General features: G+C 36.7%; 1 protein-coding gene across 2 annotated transcripts in view; it reads left to right on the top strand.

Annotated features, from left to right (window-relative positions):
- Positions 1 to 21,463, top strand: part of INO80D (INO80 complex subunit D) — a 77,212-nt gene extending 55,749 nt beyond the window's left edge. The window contains exons 10-14 of one of the 2 annotated variants that reach the window (XM_081262099.1): positions 138 to 271; positions 6,967 to 7,184; positions 8,527 to 8,684; positions 9,722 to 10,831; positions 16,217 to 21,463. In XM_081262099.1, coding sequence (XP_081118225.1) covers positions 138 to 271; positions 6,967 to 7,184; positions 8,527 to 8,684; positions 9,722 to 10,831; positions 16,217 to 16,230 — 1,634 coding nt within the window. In that variant the 3' untranslated portion in view covers positions 16,231 to 21,463. Of the gene's footprint in view, positions 1 to 137; positions 272 to 6,966; positions 7,185 to 8,526; positions 8,685 to 9,721 lie in introns of both variants that reach the window. The other variant, XM_081262098.1, reaches the window with a different exon arrangement.
- Positions 21,464 to 23,388: the final 1,925 nt, after the last annotated feature.

Here is a 23,388-nt window from a genome sequence, read left to right as displayed (position 1 = left end):
TTTGGATTTGTACTTTAGGTTTTTACAGATAATAAAATTCATATTTATTAAACATAAGTAAGGGAAGCAGTGAATTATATAGATATTGAAAAATTAGCATTTAAGAGTATTTTATTCCTAACTTTAAAAAAACGCAGATATCCTCTTGAACCGCTCTCAGCAGCTCTTCTCCAGTTGCACCGCCAAGTTTGCAGATGGACAGCAATGCTCTGTGCCAGTTTTTGACATTACACACCAGACACCTCTGTGTGAAGAACATGCCAAAAAAATGGTAAACTCATATTTTATTTTCTGTGACATAGCCTTTCAAACTTTTGATGACTATCTACAGTAGAAAATACTTTGTGACCTAGTACAAACTATGTGTATATATAAATCACTGACACAAGTTTTGTAAACAGTATTTTTCACCACCTGAAATTTTCTATTCTCTGACCAAAAGATTTTAAGAATGCGGGGCTGGGGATGTGGCTCAAGCAGTAGCGCGCTTGCCTGTCATGCGTGCGGCCCGGGTTCGATCCTCAGCACTACATACCAACAAAGATGTTGTGTCCGCCAAGAGCTAAAAAAAATAAATATTAAAAATTCTCTCTCTCTCTCTCTCTCTCTCTCTCTCTCTCTCTCTCCCCCCTCTGTCACTCTCTCTTAAAAAAAAGATTTTAAGAATGCTAAACATGACTCATTGAATTAATTTCAGACCCTCATTTTTAGAAACACTGTTTCACAAGATACTTGGTGTGGGTTGAGCATTCCCTAATTCAAAAATGTAAAATTCAAAAGGTTTTAAAATTCAAAGCCTTTTGAGTGCTGGCATGATTTTCAAAAATTTCAGATTTTGGAGTCTTTAAATTTTGGTTTCTGGATTAAGGATGTTTATCAGTTAAATTTTATGTATATACTCCGAAGTCTGAAACACTTTTGCTCCTTAAGTTTTTGGATAAGTGATATTAAACCTGCAGCTACTTAGATGAGTTCATTTTGTTTATTATCTACCCCTATTCTATACCTCTCTTTTTTTTAAATATATACAAATATATTTTTAGTTGTAGATGGACACAATACCTTTATTTTATTTATTTGTTTTTATGTGGTGCTGAGAACCAAACCCAGTGCCTCACAAGTGCTAGGCAAGCGTTTTTCCACTGAGTTATAACCCCACTATACCTCTCTTTTCTTTAAGATATATTTTCTTACACATAGCAGATTTCTCAAACTCTTTCTTTGCCCTTTTTTCTTTAGGTTTTTGCTTTCTTATATACAGTTCTGTAAATGTCTTGAATATTTGCTAAGATTTTGACCAAATGCCAAGACTTTGTATAATTTGGTTTAATTTGGTTATTGCTTTGGTTAATGCTAGTCCCAGTTGATTCAGAATAATTTTGAGAACAGATAAGTTTGAATTTATGGAATTTTTGAATTGTACATTAAAGTTCATTTTTTGCCTGGGGATGTAGCTCAGTGGTAGTGCACTTGCCTATAAAGTGCAAGGCCATGGGTTTGATTCCCCAACAACACAAAAACAAAACAAAAAAAGTTCACTGATGTTATTTTCACCCATCAGATAGTTACTTCACGAGATTGTGCTAGGTTACCTTATGTACCAAAAAGTTGAGAAAGATACTTCCAGCTGTCTGTAAGCACTTTCTGTTTTCATGGACATGTGGCCTGTGACCCTGTCTTTGCCACTAACTAAATGCATAACTAGGGACTGATGATTGAACCCTTCCGTACCTTGGGTTCCCTGATTGTAATTTACTGGCCTCATCAAGAACCTTATTTGTTTTGGGGTTCTTTTATGGATTGTATGTTTTGAAAATTTTAGATACTAACCTATATACACAAATGTTGGATTTTTTCCCCCTTTTTAATTAAAAATATTTAAAATTTGGGCATTTTTGTTTGTGTCTTCAGGCTACATCATGGGTAAAGAATAATTTCTGTATGCTTTTGGAACCACTTTTGTGGACTTTCATTGATGATTTTGTAGACTTTTGGTAACAGGAGCCCTGCAACTTTCAAACCTCTGAAGAAGTTGCCAGCTTGAATTTTAAAGTTGTTTGATTCTGGAGTACTTAAATAAATAGATAGATAGATAGATAGATAGATAGATAGTTGGTTGGTTGTATATGGCAGCATGCCTTAATTTTATGTTTATTTTTATGTGGTGTTGAGGATCAAACCCAATGCCTCACATGTGCTAGGCACGCATTCTACTGCTGGGCTGCAACCCCAGCCCTTGTAGAAGCTTTTTTTTTTTTTTTTTTAAGGTACAGGGGATTGAACTCAGGAGCACTTGGCCACTGAGCCACATCCCCAGCCCTATTTTGTATTTTATTTAGAGACAGGGTTCTCATTGTGTTGCTTAGTAACTCATTTTTGCTGAGGCTGGCTTTGAACTCGTGATCCTCCTGCCTCAGACTCCCAAGATGCTGGGATTACAGGTGCCCGTTACCATACCCAGCCTCCCTCTAGAGGCTTTTAAGACTAGGAAAGTATTGTTAAGTAGGGAAGCTTATATTATTTGTATATTGATTATTATGTGAAGGCTTTCAAAGAAATTCAAAGCACTTTATTCTTTTCAGCTGGTTGAACATTCTTCCTTAGGCAAATTCAATAATGCAAACCTAAAGTTGAATTAGTATGATATGAATTACTCAGAAAATAATGAATATTTTATATTGTGACAAAGTAAAAATAAATATTAATCAGGTTTTGAAAAAGTTTTTACAAATTTTTGAAACTGATTTTCTCTCTGAAGGCTGTTACAAAATCTGACACTGGTTTTAGCTACTTTTGTTCTGGGTCAAAAATTACTTCATTGCCCCTATGAGAGACTTACTCTGGGTTAGACAAGAACTGTGTGAAATCTCTTGGCGCTGCTTTTGTGTTATATCTTCAACCCAAACACATTTTACCAACTTGACTGTTAGTGTCTTAGCCTAAGCTGCCACCGTCTTTGCTTTGATTATTGTTATAGTCAGCATCCTAAGTGATCTCCTTTTGCCATACTCACCCCTCTGTAAACAAACACACACACACACACACACACACACACACACACACACACACACGTATACCCGTGAATTATGTGAACTGTGAATTTAATTCGAAGAAAGTAGAAAACATCCACAGAAGCTACTCTGGCTATTATTCTGACAAGTGGATGCAGTTGTGTGACCATCACCATGATCAAGGATAGTCTCATCACTTCTTCAAATTCTCTTGTAGTGAATCCTTTACTCCATCTTCATTTATCTATTTTTCAGTTTCTATAATTTTTATATTTTCTAGAATGTTATCAGTGGAATCATAAGTATAGGCCTTTAAAGCAGGCTTTTTAAAACATCTGATCATCTTGGTCCCATGATTAAACTCTTCTAATGACTTCCTATCACTATCTAGAGTCAAATCCAAAATTCTCACCAATGTCTCTGAGGCACTTTGTGATCTGGGCCTCACTTCTTCAGCTTCATCTCCTCCCCTTGTCGTCCTGGAATTCCAGCAGTGCTGACTTTCTGGCTGTTTTTGATATTCTACATATGCTCCCTCTTGGGGGCTTTGCACTTGGTTTTCTCTTTTCCTGGGATGTTCTTTTCTCAGGTTTCTGCATGGCTTACTTCTTTATTTCATTCAAGTTTCTGATCACATATCTCATCAGAAAAGTTTTCTACTTCCCTGCTACCCTGTCAGTTTTTTAATTCCCCCCCCCCATGTCTCTCTCTTTTTTTTTTTTTTTTGGTACTAGGGATTGAACCCAGGGGTGCTTAACCACCAAGCCACATCCCCAGTCCAAATTTTGTATTTTATTAGAGACAGGGCCTCCCTGAGTTGCTTAGGACCTCACTAGGTTGCTGCAGCGTTTTGAACTCTAGATCCTCCTGCCTTAGCTTCCCAAGTTGCTGGGATTACAGGCGTGTGCCACCTTTTTATTGTCCTTTCCAACATTTATTTGCCTTACATTATTTTGTTCGTTGTCTGTATTCTCCTATAATTGTGAAAACTTCACAAGAGCAGAAACATTTTTGTTCATTGCATTTTCTTATGTGGGAATGTTGAATAAATTAATGGTTAGGCACATGGCTGGGAAGGGTGAAGATTCGGAAGTAAATTCAACCACTGAGGTGAAACAACCATTGGCAGGAGAAGCTTAGACCATAAGAGGTACAGATTGGTAGGCAGAAAAGATGTTCCAACAGGTTGGTCACACCTCAGTTGGTAAGTTAGAAAGTGCTTGGCCTGGCATACAAAAAGACACGGAAAGTTGCAAGTGAATAGTATTCCAGTACTCACTAAAGCTAGGCAAATGAATCATTGGCATTGGGAAATCCTCTGCCAAGTGGGGGCTCTAGCTCTCTGAAAGAACTAAGTGGGAATGGCCAATAGTAAGAGCAAAACAAGATGTCTATCTTGAGTAGTTCTATGTGCATGATCAGTAAGGTCACAGTGTGTGTAGGCTAGGAGAGTAAGTCAGGAGGCAGCAACCTGTACCAGGTGGATATTGGTAACTCACAAGTCAGACTTGTAAAATCTGGGGCTGGAGCTCTCTGACTTGATCTTACCTAAGATCTGTGCTCACATTGAAGATCTGCTGCTTAAAGTAGACACTGAGCTGAGTGCTGGTTGTTGGTAGTCACTCACTTTTATTAAATAGAGATCATCATAGAAGTAGACTTCAAGTGTTGGGCTCAAAAGAACCACAAGCCTAGGAAATACCTCTTTAAGAAAAAGGAAATTGTTTTTGTGACATAAAGAGTTTAATAATTTTTTTTGTCAAATATTTGGTATCAATCATCTTTTAGACTTCTTGAATTTATGCTTTAATTTTTATTTTTCCTGTTCTGAATGTTTTTAATGCTAGTGATAGTTATTCATCTTCAAATCTGTTATCTGTAAACTTTATATATTCAGTTGTGGATTATTACTGAATTTGTAGAATCAAAGATGACATCAGTTATAAAAACTACTGTACTCAGAAAATATGTTGCTGATGATTCAATGTTTTTATTTCACTTAGAATTTTTGTTTTAGACTTACTAAAAACCTATTTAGACATGGATTTTTATGTTATATGTCATTCCTGGTCTTAGCTATATTATTTGATGTGTGAAAGTCAGTATTTTTGCTATTATGTATCATCATCCACTTTGTGGTTATTTGCCTTTCTCACTTAAAGTTGTAGTAAGTTAAGTTCTTCAGTAGTGAATATTTGCTTCTCTAACAATTTTATACTCTCCTATTCTTTGTGTCTTTCTGCATACACAAAAATTTTTTCTCCACAAGTTATACTAGCAGTGCATATACTAATTCAAGTAATGCCAGCACAAAGAAGTATAACCGCTGTTGAGTATATAAAGGCAGGACCAACTGTAACGAACATTACCTGGTTGGCATATCATGTAAGATACCAACACTTATACTTTCCTATTACAGAGAGATTAAAATGTACATTTTGAATTGATAAAATGTGTTGTTAGTTTTGGTGACTGTAAGAAAGTACCAAAGATAAAGTAGCTTGTAATCAATATTTATTCTCAGTTCTGGATGATGCAGGCATGGTTGGGTTCTGATCAGGTTCTTTTTTGGATTGTACCCTGCCAACCTCATTGTTGCTTTCTGAGGTCTCACATATTAAGGCCCTAATTCCATACATGGGGGCTCCACCTTCGTGATTGAAATCCCACCTCCTAAAACCATCACATTGGGGGATTAGGATTCAGCATCAGTTTGGGGATGAAACAGACTTTTAGTCTGTATCTGATGGTGGGCAGATGATAGAGTTGATGTTATTGACTAAAGAAAGCTAGTTATATCATCACTCTCTCTTTTGTCCTTGTAGGCTCTTACCCCCTTGCCTACTTACTTAATTTCAGCAGTTTTATGTACCTGTGTCCTCAGTGTCCATTCTCTCTGTCTCCCTGCCTGTGTAAATTATTTTAAAGGTCTTGACTGAGTCATGGATTTCCAGGTCTGTGTCTTCATCCCCTTTATTCCTGTGCGCCGGTAGTTTTCCCATAGCTCTCTAGACATCTATGTATCTTACCACATCAGGGGAGCTGTCATCCTATCTAGGGGCTGGAGGTGTAACTCAGAAGAGCTTAAGGCCCTGGGTTCTTATCCCTAGTAATGGGGGAAGAAAAAACCAAAACGCTGCAATGCCTGTTAAATAAAAGTTTAAAATCTTTAACAGGAAATTCAAAGAAATATGTACTCTGATTCCAAAATTCTTACAGCTTGCTTTTGTGTTTCATCTATGATCATACCTAGTTATTTACTGTACTTTTTCTCTTGTTTGTGCTGTTTCCTTTAGGCAAGAATGATCTTTTCTATTACCCCACAATTTAAAATCTACTTACCTTTTAATCTCACAAACCAAAAATAATTAATTTTTCTTTTGTATACCTGTGGGAGGTCATTATTTAATGTTCTCTGTACTGTATTTATGTAGATTTTTATCTGTGTTTTCACATACAAGAGTAAGTTCACATAAAACACAAAATTTTTCTTATGTTATAGTACTTCCCATAATGTCTTTAAATGTGGGATGAACTATGTATATATGTTGAATTGATATGAATTGAATAATTACATAGGTATAAGTTTATTTTAGGCATTATATAGAATATTAAGAACTTCAGGCTTTTTGAAGATGATTGTTAAAGTTTTTCCAGATAGTCTCAATTGTTTAAATACTAAATTTGTTTTAACTGCCACCTGGGAATATCACAAATTTTACATGATATTGCCATACGTGTATACATTATATGATGTTTGAATCAGGTTAAACTATCTTTATGGTAAAACTTCCAGAGTCATTATTCTAGTTTTTTGAGCTGCACAGAATATTATTTTTATCTGTAGTCACCCTACTGTAGAGTAGCACACCAGGAGAGAGGGTGAGGTAGGGTTGATCAGTGAGTAGTCCTCAGTTTAAAAAAAATAATAAATTTTTTTTTGTTTATTCCAAAGGATAATTTCTTGAGAGGAGATAACTCCCGTAAAGTTCAGCACCAGCAGCAGAGGAAACCCAGGAAAAAAACCAAGCCTCCTGCACTTACCAAAAAACATAAGAAGAAGAGAAGGCGTGGACCTCGTCGACCCCAAAAGCCCATCCCCCCAGCAGTCCCCCAAGGGAACCTCAGCATGCCCACCAGCGTCTCACTGCCAGTGGAGGCCTCTCAGATCCGGTGAGTAGTGGTCAGGACTTATTTTTCCTATTTTCTGAATGTTCTCAGAACATCTGTCTGTGTGAGTATCAAAATGTTGGCACTAAACTACAGAGCCATCCAGTGTGTCAGTCTGTACTCTAGTCAAGTGCTCTATCATTGAGCTACGGCCCCGGCCCCAGCCTCAGCTTAGCCATTTTGAGGAATATATTTTACTAATTCTGGTTGAGTTTGGAGTGCACATTTTATCAGTATCAAAGCTTTAGATTATAGCAAAGAGAACAGATGCTGAAATTGCGAATTTAATTATACACTCAGAAATTGTTTTTTGGTCTTTTTTTTTTTTTGGAACTGGAGATTGAACCCAGGACTCAGAATGTGAAGTAAACGCTTTTCCACTGAGCTACATCCCAGCCCAATACTCAGATTTTTTTTTAACAGAAATTCCATATACATAAGAAATATTTCATCAGAATTACGACATATTATTAATTTTGGGCATTTTGACAGGATAACTAGAGCTTCTGTTTCATTTTATTACATTTCAGTTTTACCTGTTTCTCAGTTTTACCTGTTTCTCTTTTGTGGTACTGTGGGTTAAACACAATGGCTCATGCTTGCTTGGCAGGCACTCTACCATGCAGTTACATCCCTAGCTCTTATTTGTAAAATTTTATTTTTCATAGGTCTTGCTAAGTTGCCTAAGCTGACGCTGAACTTGCAATCCTCCTTACTCAGCTTCATGATTGGCTAGAATTATAGGGATGGGTTACCATGCCCAGCGTTGTACTTCATTTTTAAAATTATTACTCTGAGGGCTGGGGATGTGGCTCAAGCGGTAGCGCACTCGCCTGGCATGCGTGCGGCCCGGGTTCGATCCTCAGCACCACATACCAACAAAGATGTTGTGTCTGCCGGGAACTAAAAAATAAATATTAATCTCTCTCTCTCTCTCTCCTCTCTCACTCTCTCTTAAAAAAAAAATTATTACTCTGACCAAATTTGAAATTCTACTACAAAATATTAAGACATACTTGATACCCAATTGTGATCCATTCTACTAATCTGAAGTAAAAATATAGCTAGTAATAATTCTCTTATCTCAATTATGGGTAAAGATTAAAGAAATATGTGACGGTATATGGCAAGGTATATCTTTTTGCAATGTATCTGCTTTGATTTCCTTCTCACAAAGGAAGGAAGGAGACAGTTTATATTAGGATTTCCCATGTTTGCATTGAATATATATGTATTAAAAAAAAGTGTAGACGTTAGCATCTTCTTATGTGGGGTAAACTTGAATTGTTGACATTGGTATGAAGGTGAAGGGGGAGTGCTGGCACCAAATGCCCTGTCTTCCTAGGAGCCCATCCACACCCGAGCTGAGTGCTGATGAGTTGCCGGATGACATTGCCAACGAGATCACCGACATTCCACATGATTTGGAATTGAACCAGGAGGACTTTTCAGACGTCCTGCCACGGTTACCTGATGACTTACAAGATTTTGATTTTTTTGAAGGTATAGTCAGTGTTTTAATTAAAGAAACTGACTTTAAAAAATGAGTTTATAAGAAGAGAAATAGTTTTGAGATGTGTCTGAAATTTTCCTCAAGTAAAATATTTTTTCACTCTATAGACAGAAAATATAACACTGCCAAAGTTTTCACTCCTTTTCAGAAGTGGAGAGTAGGTAATTTTGTTTAACCATATTTTAGGTTTAGTAGATTTATATTGATAGCTAGATTTATAACTTTGTTTCTTTAAAATGAGTAATTTTACTTAATTTTTTGAACACAGACATTTAAATCACAAGTTTATTGAAGTCTTTTAGAACTTTCCCAGTTTTAATATCCCACCTTGTAATTCAATTAAAGTGAACTTTTCTAAAACAAAGTTTGCTTAATCCCATCAACTCCCCAGTGTTTTCAGGGGAAAACTTTTATGCTATTAAGATATTTTTTCCCACTAAAAATTGAATATTTTCATGGTGATAAATCAAGTTCCTAACAATAAGATTTTTTAAATTGATAGTGAAATCAAAGTGTGTCCATGTGCTTCCATTTAATGAAAATCAATTAGAAATGGAAAAAGAATGAGGGAGAAGGATTAGGTAAACACCCCCAAAATGAACTGAGTGTTTAGTGTTGTGCTGAAATGTATGCATGAGCTTCTGTGTTCTGGTCTTCTGTCTGCCCTCAAGCTGGAAGAAGCTGGGCATAGACAAGGCAAGGAACAGTAGCTCTATGCAACCTGTGTTTTCTATCATAATAAATATAATTTTAGATAAAAACATGTACAACCAAATGGTTATAAGATTTTTAAATTGGTAACAGAGTTCCTGAGAATTGAACATCTGATAAGATGGCCTTTGAGATTCAAGTTCTCGGGCAGCTGACCTTTCAGACCCATCCTGCAGATTAATAGTTTACTTTTTCCTTCCAATGCAGTTCTTAGAAGCTCCCCTTTTCAAGAAGGACTTTTTTTGAATAATTTAAATGTATGAATGCTGTGGTATAGATGAGACCTACTTATTCTCAATGCCTTTTGTTGACTCAGGAAAGAACGGAGACCTCCTCCCGACGACCGAAGAGGCTGAGGAGCTTGAACGGGCCCTGCAGGCCGTAACTTCTCTCGAGTGCCTGAGTACCATTGGGGTACTTACCCAGTCAGACGGTGTACCAGTCCAGGAGTTGTCAGATAGAGGAATAGGGGTGTTCTCCACAGGTACTGGAGCTTCAGGAATCCAGTCCTTGAGCCGAGAAGTAAACACGGACCTAGGGGAGCTATTGAATGGGCGAATAGTACATGATAATTTTTCTAGTCTAGAGCTGGACGAGAACCTGCTCCGTTCTGCTACCTTGTCTAACCCACCTACACCCCTGGCAGGGCAGATCCAGGGGCAGTTCTCTGCCCCAGCCAACGTTGGCCTTACTTCTGCCACTCTGATCAGCCAGAGTGCACTTGGGGAGAGAGCCTTCCCAGGACAGTTTCATGGACTTCATGATGGCAGCCATGCCTCCCAGAGGCCACATCCTGCCCAGCTGCTGAGCAAGGCAGACGACCTAATCACCTCACGACAGCAATACAGCAGTGATCATTCACACTCCTCGCCCCATGGAAGCCATTATGATAGTGAGCACGTGCCGTCTCCCTACAGTGACCATATCACCTCTCCCCACACGACATCTTACTCTGGTGATAATATGGCAGCTACCTTTTCAGCAGAGATACCCATCATGGCGCAGCACTTGCTCCCAACCCAACTTGAGGTGCCACTTGGAGGAGTGGTAAACCCTAGAACTCACTGGGGTAATCTCCCTGTCAACCTTGGAGATCCCTCTCCATTTAGCAACCTTCTCGGCGCAGATGGACATCTTCTTTCCACTTCCCTATCCACGCCACCCACCACTTCGAACTCAGAGACCACACAGCCTGCCTTCGCCACCGTGACCCCCAGCAGCTCCAGTGTGCTTCCGGGGTTACCGCAGACCAGCTTCAGTGGCATGGGGCCTTCTGCTGAACTAATGGCCTCCACCTCTCCCAAGCAGCAACTCCCTCAGTTCAGCGCAGCCTTCGGCCACCAGCTGAGTTCTCACAGTGGCATTCCTAAGGACCTGCAGCCCAGCCACAGCTCTATAGCCCCTCCTACAGGCTTCACAGTAACAGGTGCCACAGCTACAAGTACCAATAATGCATCTTCTCCCTTTCCCTCCCCTAACTGAGCGTGTCTGTGTGTTTGCAGGCAGGTGGGGAACCCGATGTTTTCTATCTTTGTTTCCTCTTTAGCACCCCTTCCCCCTTTTCCAAAAGAAGACTTAAAAATAGCAGATGGGAATTAGAGGGGCACCCCCTTCCCTGCTCAACAGGTGGCCAGACAGTGGACCTTGCTGCAGTGTTCACATGTGCTCCTTAGCACTGGTGCTCATTCCCTCCTGGCAGGTCCACTCGACCCCTGTGATTTCCTTGGTGGTTCAGCACATTGACTGGATAGGATTGGTTTTTAGCAGCAAGTCCTAGAAGTGGAAGATACCTCAGATTACCAGTGCCCTTTACTATTTCCTAGTATTCAGATCAGTGCTTTCCATTCTATAGCCAGGTTTTTACATAGGTGGTTCTAGATAGAATGATCCTATTAAGTGAGTTCCTGTGTAGGAGATAACTGGTGGTGTATAGAGGCAGGTTAAGGCTCTGACTCGACACCAGCTTCCAAACACCACCCAGAGGCCAGGATGCCATTCCTAATTGTGATCATGGTTAACTAAAAAGAAAAAAAAATGTTTTTTGACCACCTGTGAGTGTGTGTGCACCCATGTGTGTGTTTTGTGCAGTGCAGGAAGTAGCTGTCCCATTGGGTTGTTAATTTTTCTTTTTAACCCCTGTAATGAGTATAAGGCTTTTTCTCCTTTGTACATCTCACATCCTAGTAAGGTTGGTCATTCTGTCCCACTGAGTTAACTGAAGTTTCTTGAATAGGGAGGGGGGTGATCTGCCCATGTGAATAGCACAACCCTTTTCTGCTAAATGTTAGCCCATAAAGAAGTGAGACACCAAAAGCTGAATTCACATTAGTGATGGGGGCAGGGCGGGGGCGGGTGTCAAGCAAGACTTGCCTGGAGTGACTGTGGGGTTGCTGAGGCCATTTTGCCTTCTCAGACCTGCACTTGTTTTTAACCCCTCACTCATGGGACACTTTTGCAAGATGTCATTGAAGAAAATATCTTGATGTGAAAAAGCAGGATAGGTCAGATAGATTTGAAAGATGAAATCTGTGAACTTCTTGATCCATCTTTTGCTTTTGACTTTTTCATGTTTACAGTGGTGATTCTTTGGTAAGATTTGTAAAATGTTGAAGACACTTGTAGAATCAGTGTACCAGTTGTGAAGTGATGTGTAATAACTGAAGGATACACATTTTAAAATTTCTTTCAAAGCAGAATATGGAGATCAGACATACATTTTACCTGCATTTGGTACTTTTAAAATAATTTAAAAATCTAGGTTTAAGTAAATTTGGTAAAAGTTTTGGGAAATTCTTTTTAAGTATCAGGATTTTAGGGTAAAAAAAATCATGTTGGATAGTTTAGTACGTTGGTGACTATGAAATAAATATGTGAGATTTCTTCTTGCCTGCCTTCCCTGCCCTCTGCCCCAGAGAAGGGTGGAGCTAGATTTTAAAGCATCTCTACTCCAATTTTGCTGAGAAGTTTCACTGTCCCTTAAGATACATTGGCTATTTATACCTGAGTCCAGCCTAATTTACATATATATTTTTTAAAAGATGAGCAGAGAGAACATATCTATTAGTGAAGTGGTACAATAATTCATTTATCAGGGAATATTTGATCTTAATTCCTTTCTAATAGGTAAAAGTTTGGACATATTTTCCTATTTCCTATATGTATTCTCTTTATGCCATGCTAGTTCTAACCAGGCCCTTCTTTTGGAACCTTTTCTTTCTCTGCTTTTTAAAGGAATGATGGTGATCAGCAGGCATTATGCAGATACCACGTGCCTGGGATTATGGAGGGGAAATGTCACATGACTGTATGGAATCATGATATGCCCTATTTTGTATTTATTGACGTTTCTTTGGGGGCCAAAAATATCTATGTAATATATTTACTTTTTTTTTTAAATCATGTTAATTGATTGGAAGATTTATTTTTAATAGCTTTGCCTTTTTTGAAGATTGAAAAATTTCCAAATTATAAGTTATGTCTCAAAGCAAAATTATATTTGGTATCACCATAAATTTCTATTCTTAGTGGTGAGAACACATAATTTGCATATTTCTCACCTGTGAACCTGTGTCAGTAAGCTTTTTTACTTTAGTGCACTGTAATGAAATATTAGTAGTTACCTCTGCTCAAGTATCATTTAGTTTGCTGTGCTATTTTCACATCCCATTGTCATCATCATTAGGTAACACTGAATTCCCATCAATTTCATTTTGTCTCCATTGTGTACTATCTAAAGGTATGTAGCGCAGTAGCATATGGACTTTTTATTAGCCCTTCTTGACAGCAAAGGGCAGGTCATGGGTAGGTAATTTGAACTATTTCTGGCTATTTGTCCCTTGTATTAGCTGCTTAAAAATCTTCAGTTATCAAAACTGAGTTTGCAGTAAGTTGCACATTTTATTGTTTGCCATTTTCTGTTTTATGTGCATTTAAAAGCCCTTCTCTGCTTTCTAGTTGGGAGGCATGAAAATGATCAGGAATGTTGCCAGTTACAGCTTCACACCAAAAACATTGAGGAAATTCACTTTAGATGCCCACCATGATAGCTGAGGAAAGGGCACTTTTAGAAAGTACCAGTGTAGGGTTGAATAATTAGCAAAAACAAACTTTTCCTCTTTTCATCTACTTCAAAACAAATATCCAAGCTTGCAATTTGCTTTGCTGTTTCTTGTGAAGAGAGAAGAACATCTATAAGCCCAGAGATATCCATTATGTTTTATTCTAGTTTTCAGAGCAGTTCTAGTCCTATTATTAGTAGGCTTGCTATTAATATGCAAAAAAAGAAATGAAGTGTCTTTTAAAATTGGTGTCTTTTAAAATAACATTTGTGTTATCATAAGGCAATACTGGAATCAAAAACAAGTTTTATATAAGGTCCTATTTAGGTAGAAACTAGCTTTTATTCTAGTATTCAACGTATGAGATACGGTGGCAGAAGATTCACTCTGTTTCTGCAGTTCTTTGGGACCATTTATAAAGGCCAGTTAGCTTGTGTTACTGTGATTTAATTTTCAAAGTTGCTGCAGTTAATGGATGTGTTCTGTGCTCTGAGGATCTGATACTTATGACTGTGATCTATAGCATCTGAAGAAAAGACGGGCTTTCTCTCCTTTAACTGTTAATATTATTTTAATAAAAGTACTTAAGACGTTGTTTTTTCCTGTGTAAAAATGGCTTAGCAATGTTCATATCTCTGTAGGTTATGTAGCTAGTCAACAATTCAGGACAGTGAATAGCAATTATACTTTACCCACCAAGTGACAGACTATGCAATGGAAAATTTTTCTAATTATTGTCACATAGCTTACACAGCAAAGGATTATTTTCTCTAGTAAACCTACCGTGTGTAATATGCCTACTTTATAAATGACTTCCTGAGCAATTTCATGTTGGCAGGCAGTGTGTGCTGTGTCTAGTGTCCCTCTATGAGAAGATTATAATGTAATGAGAAGCAAATAGGTAGGTATGGAGATAAAGTTGGAAAGTGACTTTTTATTTTATTTTCATTAAAATTGGTGTTATTGTCTTTAGTGGCTTGAGATTAAAGAAAGCTAATACTTTATCTTTGCCAAATACTATTTATAAGATTTATTTCTTAAAGAAGCCCAATCTCTCAGCTGAAGTTAGAGATCACCATTTTCTTGACTAACACTAAAACTTTTCCTTATCAGGGCTTGTCCTCAAAACATGATTACAATCCACAGTGGCAAAGGCAGTTCTTGGATCAGGAAGGAAACTGTGTCCAAGCTACACACAGGTGCCCCTGTCCATCCCAGGCTCATCCTATATGGAAGAAGTTACATTTCCATTGACCTATAGCATGGAATTTTTATAAATTGGCATTAGAATTTGAGCACACAGGCCTAAATCCCTTTCTGTTGGTTTGCTGATCCTGCCTGGGATCCCTTCTGTGCCCTACACCATGGGAGGCTAGTGATGGTTGATCAGCTTCATCAGCAATATCTGTATGAGGTTATTCCTTCTTTTAAAAAATTTAGTTCAAAATGTTATGGATTGGTATCTCAAAAAGATGAGGATATTAACACTAAACTAACTATTTAAGCGTTTTAAAATTCATTAAAAATTTTTATGTGTCTAGTTTTCAGTTTCTTCATCCTTTCTTTTAAAATTCTATTAAATTCTGTTCTTAATCTGTCAAATAGAGAATGATTGAATAGAGTGGTCTGCTAAATGGTCAACAGAATTCTCCAGCTTAATGAGGCAATTTAGAGGATTTCTTGGAAAAAAATTTAATCATACTTCATTTGTATCTGTTTTATCACCAAAACCTACATTGTTCTAAAGATTTTTTCCTGACAGAAAGTATATTTCTAGGGGGATATAAACATATATACCCATATGTATGTGTATACATGTATATACACATGGTTTATGCAGATATACACATGTGTATATATTAATTCAAGAATAAACATCTAGGACTGGGGTTGTAGCTCAGTGGTAGAGTGTTTACCTTGCAAGTATGAGGCACTGGGTTCGGTCCTCAGCACCACATAAAAATAAATAAATTATAAAGAATAACAAATAGGCAAATATCATGTCCGTCTACAATTAATTTTTTTTTAAAATTTTCCCCCTCAATAAATTGAAAATGACTGAATCTTCACTAATGTTCTATACAAAAGTGAAACAATTTGATGATTCCTTAATATCTTGGCCTTTATAAGCTTTCCTATATCATATTATAGAGTGAGCCAAAATCATATTTTGTAAATTAAAGTAAAATTTTAAATACCTGTGAAGAACATGTATTGATAATCTGCTAAGCATTTTCCATTGACCAGTGGTTAGAATGGAAAATATAAGCATATATGAATAGTTGTGTCTCTTTGATAACCAGCATTAATTAAAGCTGCAATGTGGTTTAAACTTAGGAAGCCTTTTTTTCACTCCAATTGATTGTTTTTTTTGTTAACTTTTCTCTCTGTGCTTTGATACAGGATTAAGAAAAGATGTGTCATTTCAGACAGAGAGCAAATTTGGTGTGACTTTCTTTACTCCAAGTTCCTGAATATCAGGAGTGTCTGGATAGTTTGAAGAGCAGAGTTTTGGGTGATCTAAAGCTTAGTGTGACACAGTCCCATTAGAGAAAAATATGAACTCCTAGTAAGCAGTATTGGGCAGCACAGCTTTCCTTCTTCCCTTCTGCCTGCTTGCCTCTGCCCATCCCCGGTACTAAAGTATGCACGTGCACACATACTCTGTACTGATCTTGGCCGAAGAGTAATAGAATCCTCTTCTTTCACTTTTTTTTTGTTGTTGTTGTTTTTGTTTGTTTGTTTTTCTTAAGCTGGGGACCACTGAAGTAAGCTCTATATGCACCCAAAGTTCCCCATGGAAAAGTTTTCAACATGCAGTGCAGAAGGCTCCAATGCAGCTAAATGTCACGCCTTTGCTTTTACTTGGGGAATAGACTGATTTGCCCTGAAATGACTCCAACCTGCATCGTTAAGGTACAGTTGGCTCCAACGGATTAGTGTTGAAATGAAGAAAAGCTTGACACTTGCTGACATTGTTTCATCTGTTTGGAAGGGTTGAATCAGTTCCTCTCAACAGTGGCAGTTCTTTTCACTGTATAGTATTGAGTATGTCTCAGGGATTCCTTGTGGAAATTAGGGCAGTTTTTAAAAATAAGAAAACAATTTTAAAAGAAACTAAAGGTGACTCATCATTGAAGAGAGCGCAAGAAAGAGAAAACATTTTGGTTTAGTAGCCCACGGTGTTTCGCCTAGGACTTCTTTCCTTTCTACTTCAGGCTCTCATCTCAGCTTCAGCATACAGAATCCTTTCCCATCATGCACAGCTTTAAAACTTTTATTTAAAAATTTCCTTCCCCCATGAGCTTTCAGAATACTTATTGTAGATTTTAAGAGAAAAGGTATATTAATTTATGCTATTAACATCACCTCATAAATTATAAGTTTTATACTAAAGCTGTATTGAGTGTAATGAATTATGTTGCCTATGTGTTTAATAGCTAAAAAAAATTATATGAGCTTTTTTTTTTCTTTTGACAAACTAGTAAGCACCTTTTTACACTGGATTTCTGCCGTGTCAAGGTGTATAGCTATCCTTTGCTACCTTGCAGATATATAAAATAAAAAGGATATCCTGGGGCCTCAAAATGTAGAACACCTTTAGACCATTTATTATTGTTCATAGAACTGTTGAGAATCATGTTCTTTAGTAAATGATCTGTGGTTTACACTTAAGATGGCTAGAAGCTTAGTTACAGGGTAAATAGAAATACATAGATCAAGTAAAACTCCAACTACTGTAGCTGGAATTTGTAAACTAAGTTTTAAGACCTCTTTTATTTCCTATGGATTTATTCTTTAATTTACAGTTTATTCTGTAAGTTGGGAAGTAAAATAGAGAAAATAAGTCTAGATGTTCTCAGTGTCTTATTCAGGAACTTTTTTATCCCTCCTCATTAAGGAATTCCCACTGTGACTTAAAAATAGAATTAAATTACTTGTGTGCATGTATGTTTTTACACACATGCAAAAATATTCATTGGGGCACGTGTGTGAGAGAGATGAATGTGTGCTAATGTACAAATAGAGAAAGGTAACCGAATGTATTGTAGAAATATGATTTATTTAGTTGAGGATGTTAAGAGTTAACTTTCTCATTGTCTCTGTTGTATAAATATACCAAATTCTTCATTATGTTATATTATGTTAAAAGGCAAGCTCTGATATCATGTACGTTTTATTTTAACTTTTGGATTAACTTATGTTTTTTTAAGTGACATGAGAAACAGCAGATTCTAAGACCAGCCTCTCATTTTTTAACAAAAGCAAGAGAGGGAGAGACAGATAGACAGACAGACCCAGACAGGATCTGTGTTTATCTATTGGGGTGATGGGACCAGAGATCTGTTGAACCTCTTTTATGTTAATAATAGTTTTCTTAATATTCTGAGTAATAAAATATTATTGATCATTGACGTTAAAAATTAAGGCCTTTTATAAAGAATTTTTTTGAAGGGGAGTTGTTGGGATCATTTCACCATGCATATTTCAAAGCTGGGGTGATTTCAGTTATTTCCAAAGCATTTTTAAAAAATTTATTCAGTTGTACCATTAATTAGAAAGTTAGAGAGCCCCATCTTTTTGCTGTAGGAAAAATTATGCTACCCTTGACTTTTACCTAATTGGTGTGGAATTAAAAAACATTCCTTTGAGTTTTAGTTATCATTTTGCTATACACTCTTTACTGGAGTATCTGGTGATATAAAATAGTCAAAATTAGAGTTATTAAGTGTCCCAGTCATACTTACTTTTAATATTAAAAAATCATGTGCTTTGAGATATGTCAAAACAACTTCTGATACCGCATCCACATTTGTAGTCCTCCTTGAAGCTTCATTGACTTCCTCTTGGATACAGTTAAGACCTAGGAAAGCTTTATATGTTGTTCTTTTACAGTTGTATCGTTATTTTTGTAGCATCTCATAGTTCCATTCGCTCTTGCTTTTGGATTTTAAAAATCTGCATTTCTTGTACATATGCATGCAAATGAAAGAAGGGAGTTTGTATTGGTGCCATTTCTCCCTTCAGTTGCTGGTTAATGGAATTTGCTAGAATAAATTCCCCCTGATTGAAGGGTAAAGACAGACCCTTTTGTGTATATCTGTACAGAGATGTGTATATGGGATGTGGTGGCACTTTGCTGAATGTGAATTTGCCTTGTCAATGGAAAGACTGAAAAGTATTATGTTTATTTATACATTTGTATAAATCTATATATACACGTATGTATATGTGTGTGTATAGATAAAGCTATATACATATATTTCCCTAAAAAAAAAGTGTGTGTATAATAGGTAACAGCCTTTGTTAAGCAGGATTATACATCTACAGAAAATTCTGGATTATTCTGTAAGCCAGAGGAGGTAACCTAGAGTACGTCATCTGAGCATACTAAAATGCAAGTCCTTTGGATTGTAGTCTTACTTAAGGCTGTCAGAAATGATGTCTAACTATTTTTACTCACAGTTCCACTCTCTTTATCGTCCCTACCTTCTGCTAGTTAATCTCTCATGAGTGAAAAGCAAAATCACACATCATTTTTTTTCCTCTATAGTTATGTCCTTTCCAGCTAGAAGCATTTGACTTAAACATATTTCATTAACTTCTCAGTTGTTTCTTTTAAAGATATTTATTTCTGAATTTTCCCAGAAGATAGAAGTATTTTCTACAGTACTCTTGAGAATTGGTAGTCATCTTTGTCTCAAAAACAGGAAAAAAAAAGGCAACATTCAAACAAAACTAATTTAGAAAGTTTTACCTAGATAATTTCTGGTTATTTAACTTACTTTGAAAAAAACACATAAGTATTTTGATTTACTGTTAGCAAATAGTTTGATTTACTTTGTGATTGAATTATAAATTTACCATTTGCATTTTAAAGGAAAGCATACAAAATCACATGTAAGCCTCTTGAATTCTGTAACTCATTTTACTCATGTTGAAACTGCTTTAATTAATTCTGCCATATTTCCTTTTGACTTATCTCACAGTGTGACATTCTGTTTTAACTTTGCTGCAGCTCTCTAGAAAACTCGCATCCCTATATATTGTGCCTTTAAATCTCTTATGCACACACAGACAAAAGTGTATATATACATGTTGGAGCATGTGTACATACACTTTGTTAATACTCACACAGTATGTGGGAGTGGACGTATAGATATTCAAAGGCAATGAAATGTTGCTCTCTAGATATATATGTATATGAATAGTGTTGATATAACTGTATATACACATGTATATGTATGAGTTTTAAATGGCAATCTTTTACATTTAGCAAAATGCTGCCCCTACTGGAATATTGTCGCTGCAATGGCAGTTGTATGTATGATTTAAAATACATTATCAAAAATTATTTAAAGAACATTTAAAAGTCTCATCTAAAGACATCCACACATTATTTATTTATCTTCCTTTTCCTTGTATTGTTATGTTTGTTTAACTGAAAGGGAGACCGTTTTAAAAAATGCCATCTATCCCATGAAAGACAAGATTCACTTGAAGAACTTTGTGCATTTTTTCCTCTCTGAGATGGAGATGTACCACAGCACAGCCTGTTTGTTTCAGTTATAAAACAATCCTAATATTTCCATTAGTGTGTGTCATCCACTATCTTCTAGATCAACTTAATTCACCAGTTTGCCTCTTCCTTTCATTAATAAATGATGATCATTGAGATCATTTTGCCTGGAGGGAAGTTAACTACTCTCTCGCTGCAGGGAAATATATCACCTAGTTGTTATTCTGCCTTGTTCAAAATTCAACTTTGAAAGAAGACAGCTCTCTCTCGGGAAGCTGTCTTAAGCACATTTTGCATTTATTTAGTTAAAGGTCTTCCCAATCATTTTCTTAAAAAAAAAAAAAAAAAAAACCCAAAGAACTCCAAGTTGCATGTGTTTGTCATTTAATTTTTATTCCCCACAGCTTCAGGTAGATCAGCTTGACACACTGAATGCAAGAACATAAAGGAAAAAAAATTAGCTGTTGAATATTATTTTATTTCCTGATGAGTTGGTAGCAGATTACATCTCAAGAATATGTAGAGAGAGGAAGGTAGATGGACAATCCTAAACTGTAAGATGTTAGAGGGGGTAAAAATAGAGTATGGGAACCCGGGAAGACTAAATGGAGAGGTTGGGGTTGGAATGATTTTACAGAGTATCTTAGCTGGAACTTGATATCAGAAGCAGCCTTTAACAAAAAGCCTCTTGGCACTAACTACAGTACTGAAGCCGAAGTTGAAACCAAGTTGCAGTGGGAAATCAAAGGTGAGGTGGCTGATTAGAAACCAGTGAATGACAGGTTGGACGGTTTTAAAATCTCTTCTAACAAAGTAACTGCACGGTAGCAAGGACTAGCAGTTCTCTAAGCCCTTCTTTTTCAGTGTTCTCATTCACCTTGGCACACAAGTATGTTTAATATGCCATACATTAAAAATATGTAGAAAACAAACAAAAAAAGTGCTTAAAGGGAATTTACGAACCAAGAATCTTCTCCTCTGTGTTTGAGTTAATGGTGTGGCTACAAGCTTGGTCATATGCACAAAAACTGGGAGCCACTCATTTCTGCAGACCGCAGAAGGAAGACAGGAGGTGGTAGGTTTTGGTGGGGCCTATGTGGGTTAGAAAGGCATGTCTGTGGCATAGAGGGTAGTGTTGCTGGCAGAGAACACATTTTGGGAGATGATGGGTTTGGGGTTTGTAATTTCCCTTTAAACAAGAAGAGATGGCTCACATTTTCCATATATATCTCAATGAATGTACTGTATTACTGTTTTAAAAATTTGATGAAATAATAATGGATTGGTCTCCTTTTGTTATCTGGTCCTTGTTTAATTTGTTTAAGGGTTTTTGTATACAAAAGTTTACATTTTTATGTATATTTTTCTTGTGTAAAAACTGATGTAATATGTGTATAAAACACTGTATGTATTATCTGTATATAGTGTGACAAAATGATTTTTCTTTCTTTCTTTTGGATGTATTAATAAATCTTGCTGTGAAGTACCCTTGGTTTTAGTATAATTTTCTTAGCTTGGATGTTGATGAAGCTGCTAATCTAAGGAAGGTTTTTTTTGAAATTCCCCTTTGTTATTAAATGTAGTATTTTTCAATTCTTAAGTTTTAGCAGCAACTCTTGGGAGATATATTCATGGTCTTTAGGGTCAGACTGACGGTGATTTAAAATAGTAATAGCTGTCGATCAATTAAATTTTAGCCAAGGTGATTTATAATTATGGTATCCAACCTTGAAGTTCAACCAGAAGTTGCATTTGAAATTGTTATCTGCTGTAATGGAGGTCTTACAAACCAGTTTCTATTTGACTTCCTCAGAAGCCCCTTATCTCTTCATGAACACAAAAATTTCATGCTATGTAACCAAAGTTAAAAAAAAAAAAACAAAAACAGGGGCTGTGGGTGTGGCGCAGTAGTAGAGTGCTTGCCTAGCATGTTCAAGGCCCTGGGTTGATCCCCAGCATTGCAAAACAACAACAAAAAAAAAACACTTTTTTTTTTTTTTCTCTGTACTGGGGAGTGAACCTGGGAGAACTTTACCATTGAGTACATCCCCAGCCTATTTATTCACTTTAAAATTTGTTTACTTTCACAGTGCTGGGATTGAATCCAGGGCCTTTAGCATGCATGGCAGATGTTCTACCACTGAGCTGCATCCTCAGCCTGTATTTTTTGTTTTGAGACAGGGACTAATTGAGTTGCCCAGGCTGGCCTGGGATTTGCTATTGACCTCAGCCTCCCAAATAAATGGTATAACAGGCTTGCACCACTGTGACCCCTGAAATACTCATTTCTTTAAAGCATTGCCAAGGGCCTGCCTTATTTCATTGTGGAATTGAATTGGTTATTTTTTTTGTAGATTGGAATTTTTTTATTTCCTATACTATCTTATTTGCTGAGGGAAGATTTAGTGTAAACTGTTTTGCAGTACACATAAAAGTTAGGACAAAATTCCCAAATTAATAACCACGTAACCAAATGCTCCATTTATTGAGTTGCACTATTTGTGTTTGGGGGTTGATAGGTATAGGTGTGGCATTTGGATTTGTTTTCATTTTCTTTGGTCTCTAATCCAGGCATGTTTGAGATGGATTCTAAAATCTTACTTCCCTTCCATTAAAGAAATGAACTTTTTTTTTTTTTTTTTTCTTGTGTGAGCCTGGGGATCAAACTGTGGCTTTGGCTCACACTAGAGAAGTGTTCTATAGCACTGAGCTACATCCCCAACATAAGAAATGAACATTTTGAGACTAGAAGCATATCTCCACAGTTATAGTAAAACAGCTAACATTAACAAAAGTATGTCCATCCATTTCTCTTTTGGAACTGACAAGGTCTGGAGAATTATGCTCAAAATTGATCTGTTTGTATCTTCAATTATATGGTAGTTGATTTTAAATTTCTGTTATTTTCTACTTAAGGATGCTTTTCTAAATATTCATGCAAACTCTTGATATTTAGCTGGCTAAATTCTTGTTTTTTAAAAAAATAGGCTTGCCTCCTATGGCTACTATCAGTACAATTTTTTTTTTTTTTTTTTTTTTTGGACCTCAGGATTGAACACAGGTTTGTTCTACCACCAAGGTACATCCGAGCTCTTATTTTTTATTTTGAGACAGGGTTTCCCTAAGTTTCCCAGCCTGGCCACGAACTTGCCATCCTGCTGGGATTACAGGTAGGTGCCACAGCACCCAGTTTGACACAACATCTTTAAAGGTGTGATTTTGAGATTCCATGGATTGCCATGTAATGGCAAAAATTAGAGAATATATTTTTATTAATGTATTCTTCAGCTCATCTCTACCTCTTTGATCTTCCCTTTGCTTCATTTAGATGAACAATAATTCTTTCAAGGGCTGGGGATGTAGCTCAATGGTATAGCACTTAAATCAGCATGCACAGGGCTCTGG

The sequence above is a fragment of the Spermophilus citellus genome, assembly GCF_964194105.1.
Source record: "Spermophilus citellus genome assembly, chromosome: 11".
Lineage (NCBI taxonomy): Eukaryota > Metazoa > Chordata > Mammalia > Rodentia > Sciuridae > Spermophilus > Spermophilus citellus.
Note: the sequence above shows the minus strand (reverse complement) of the source record. Positions and strands in the feature narration are given on the sequence as shown.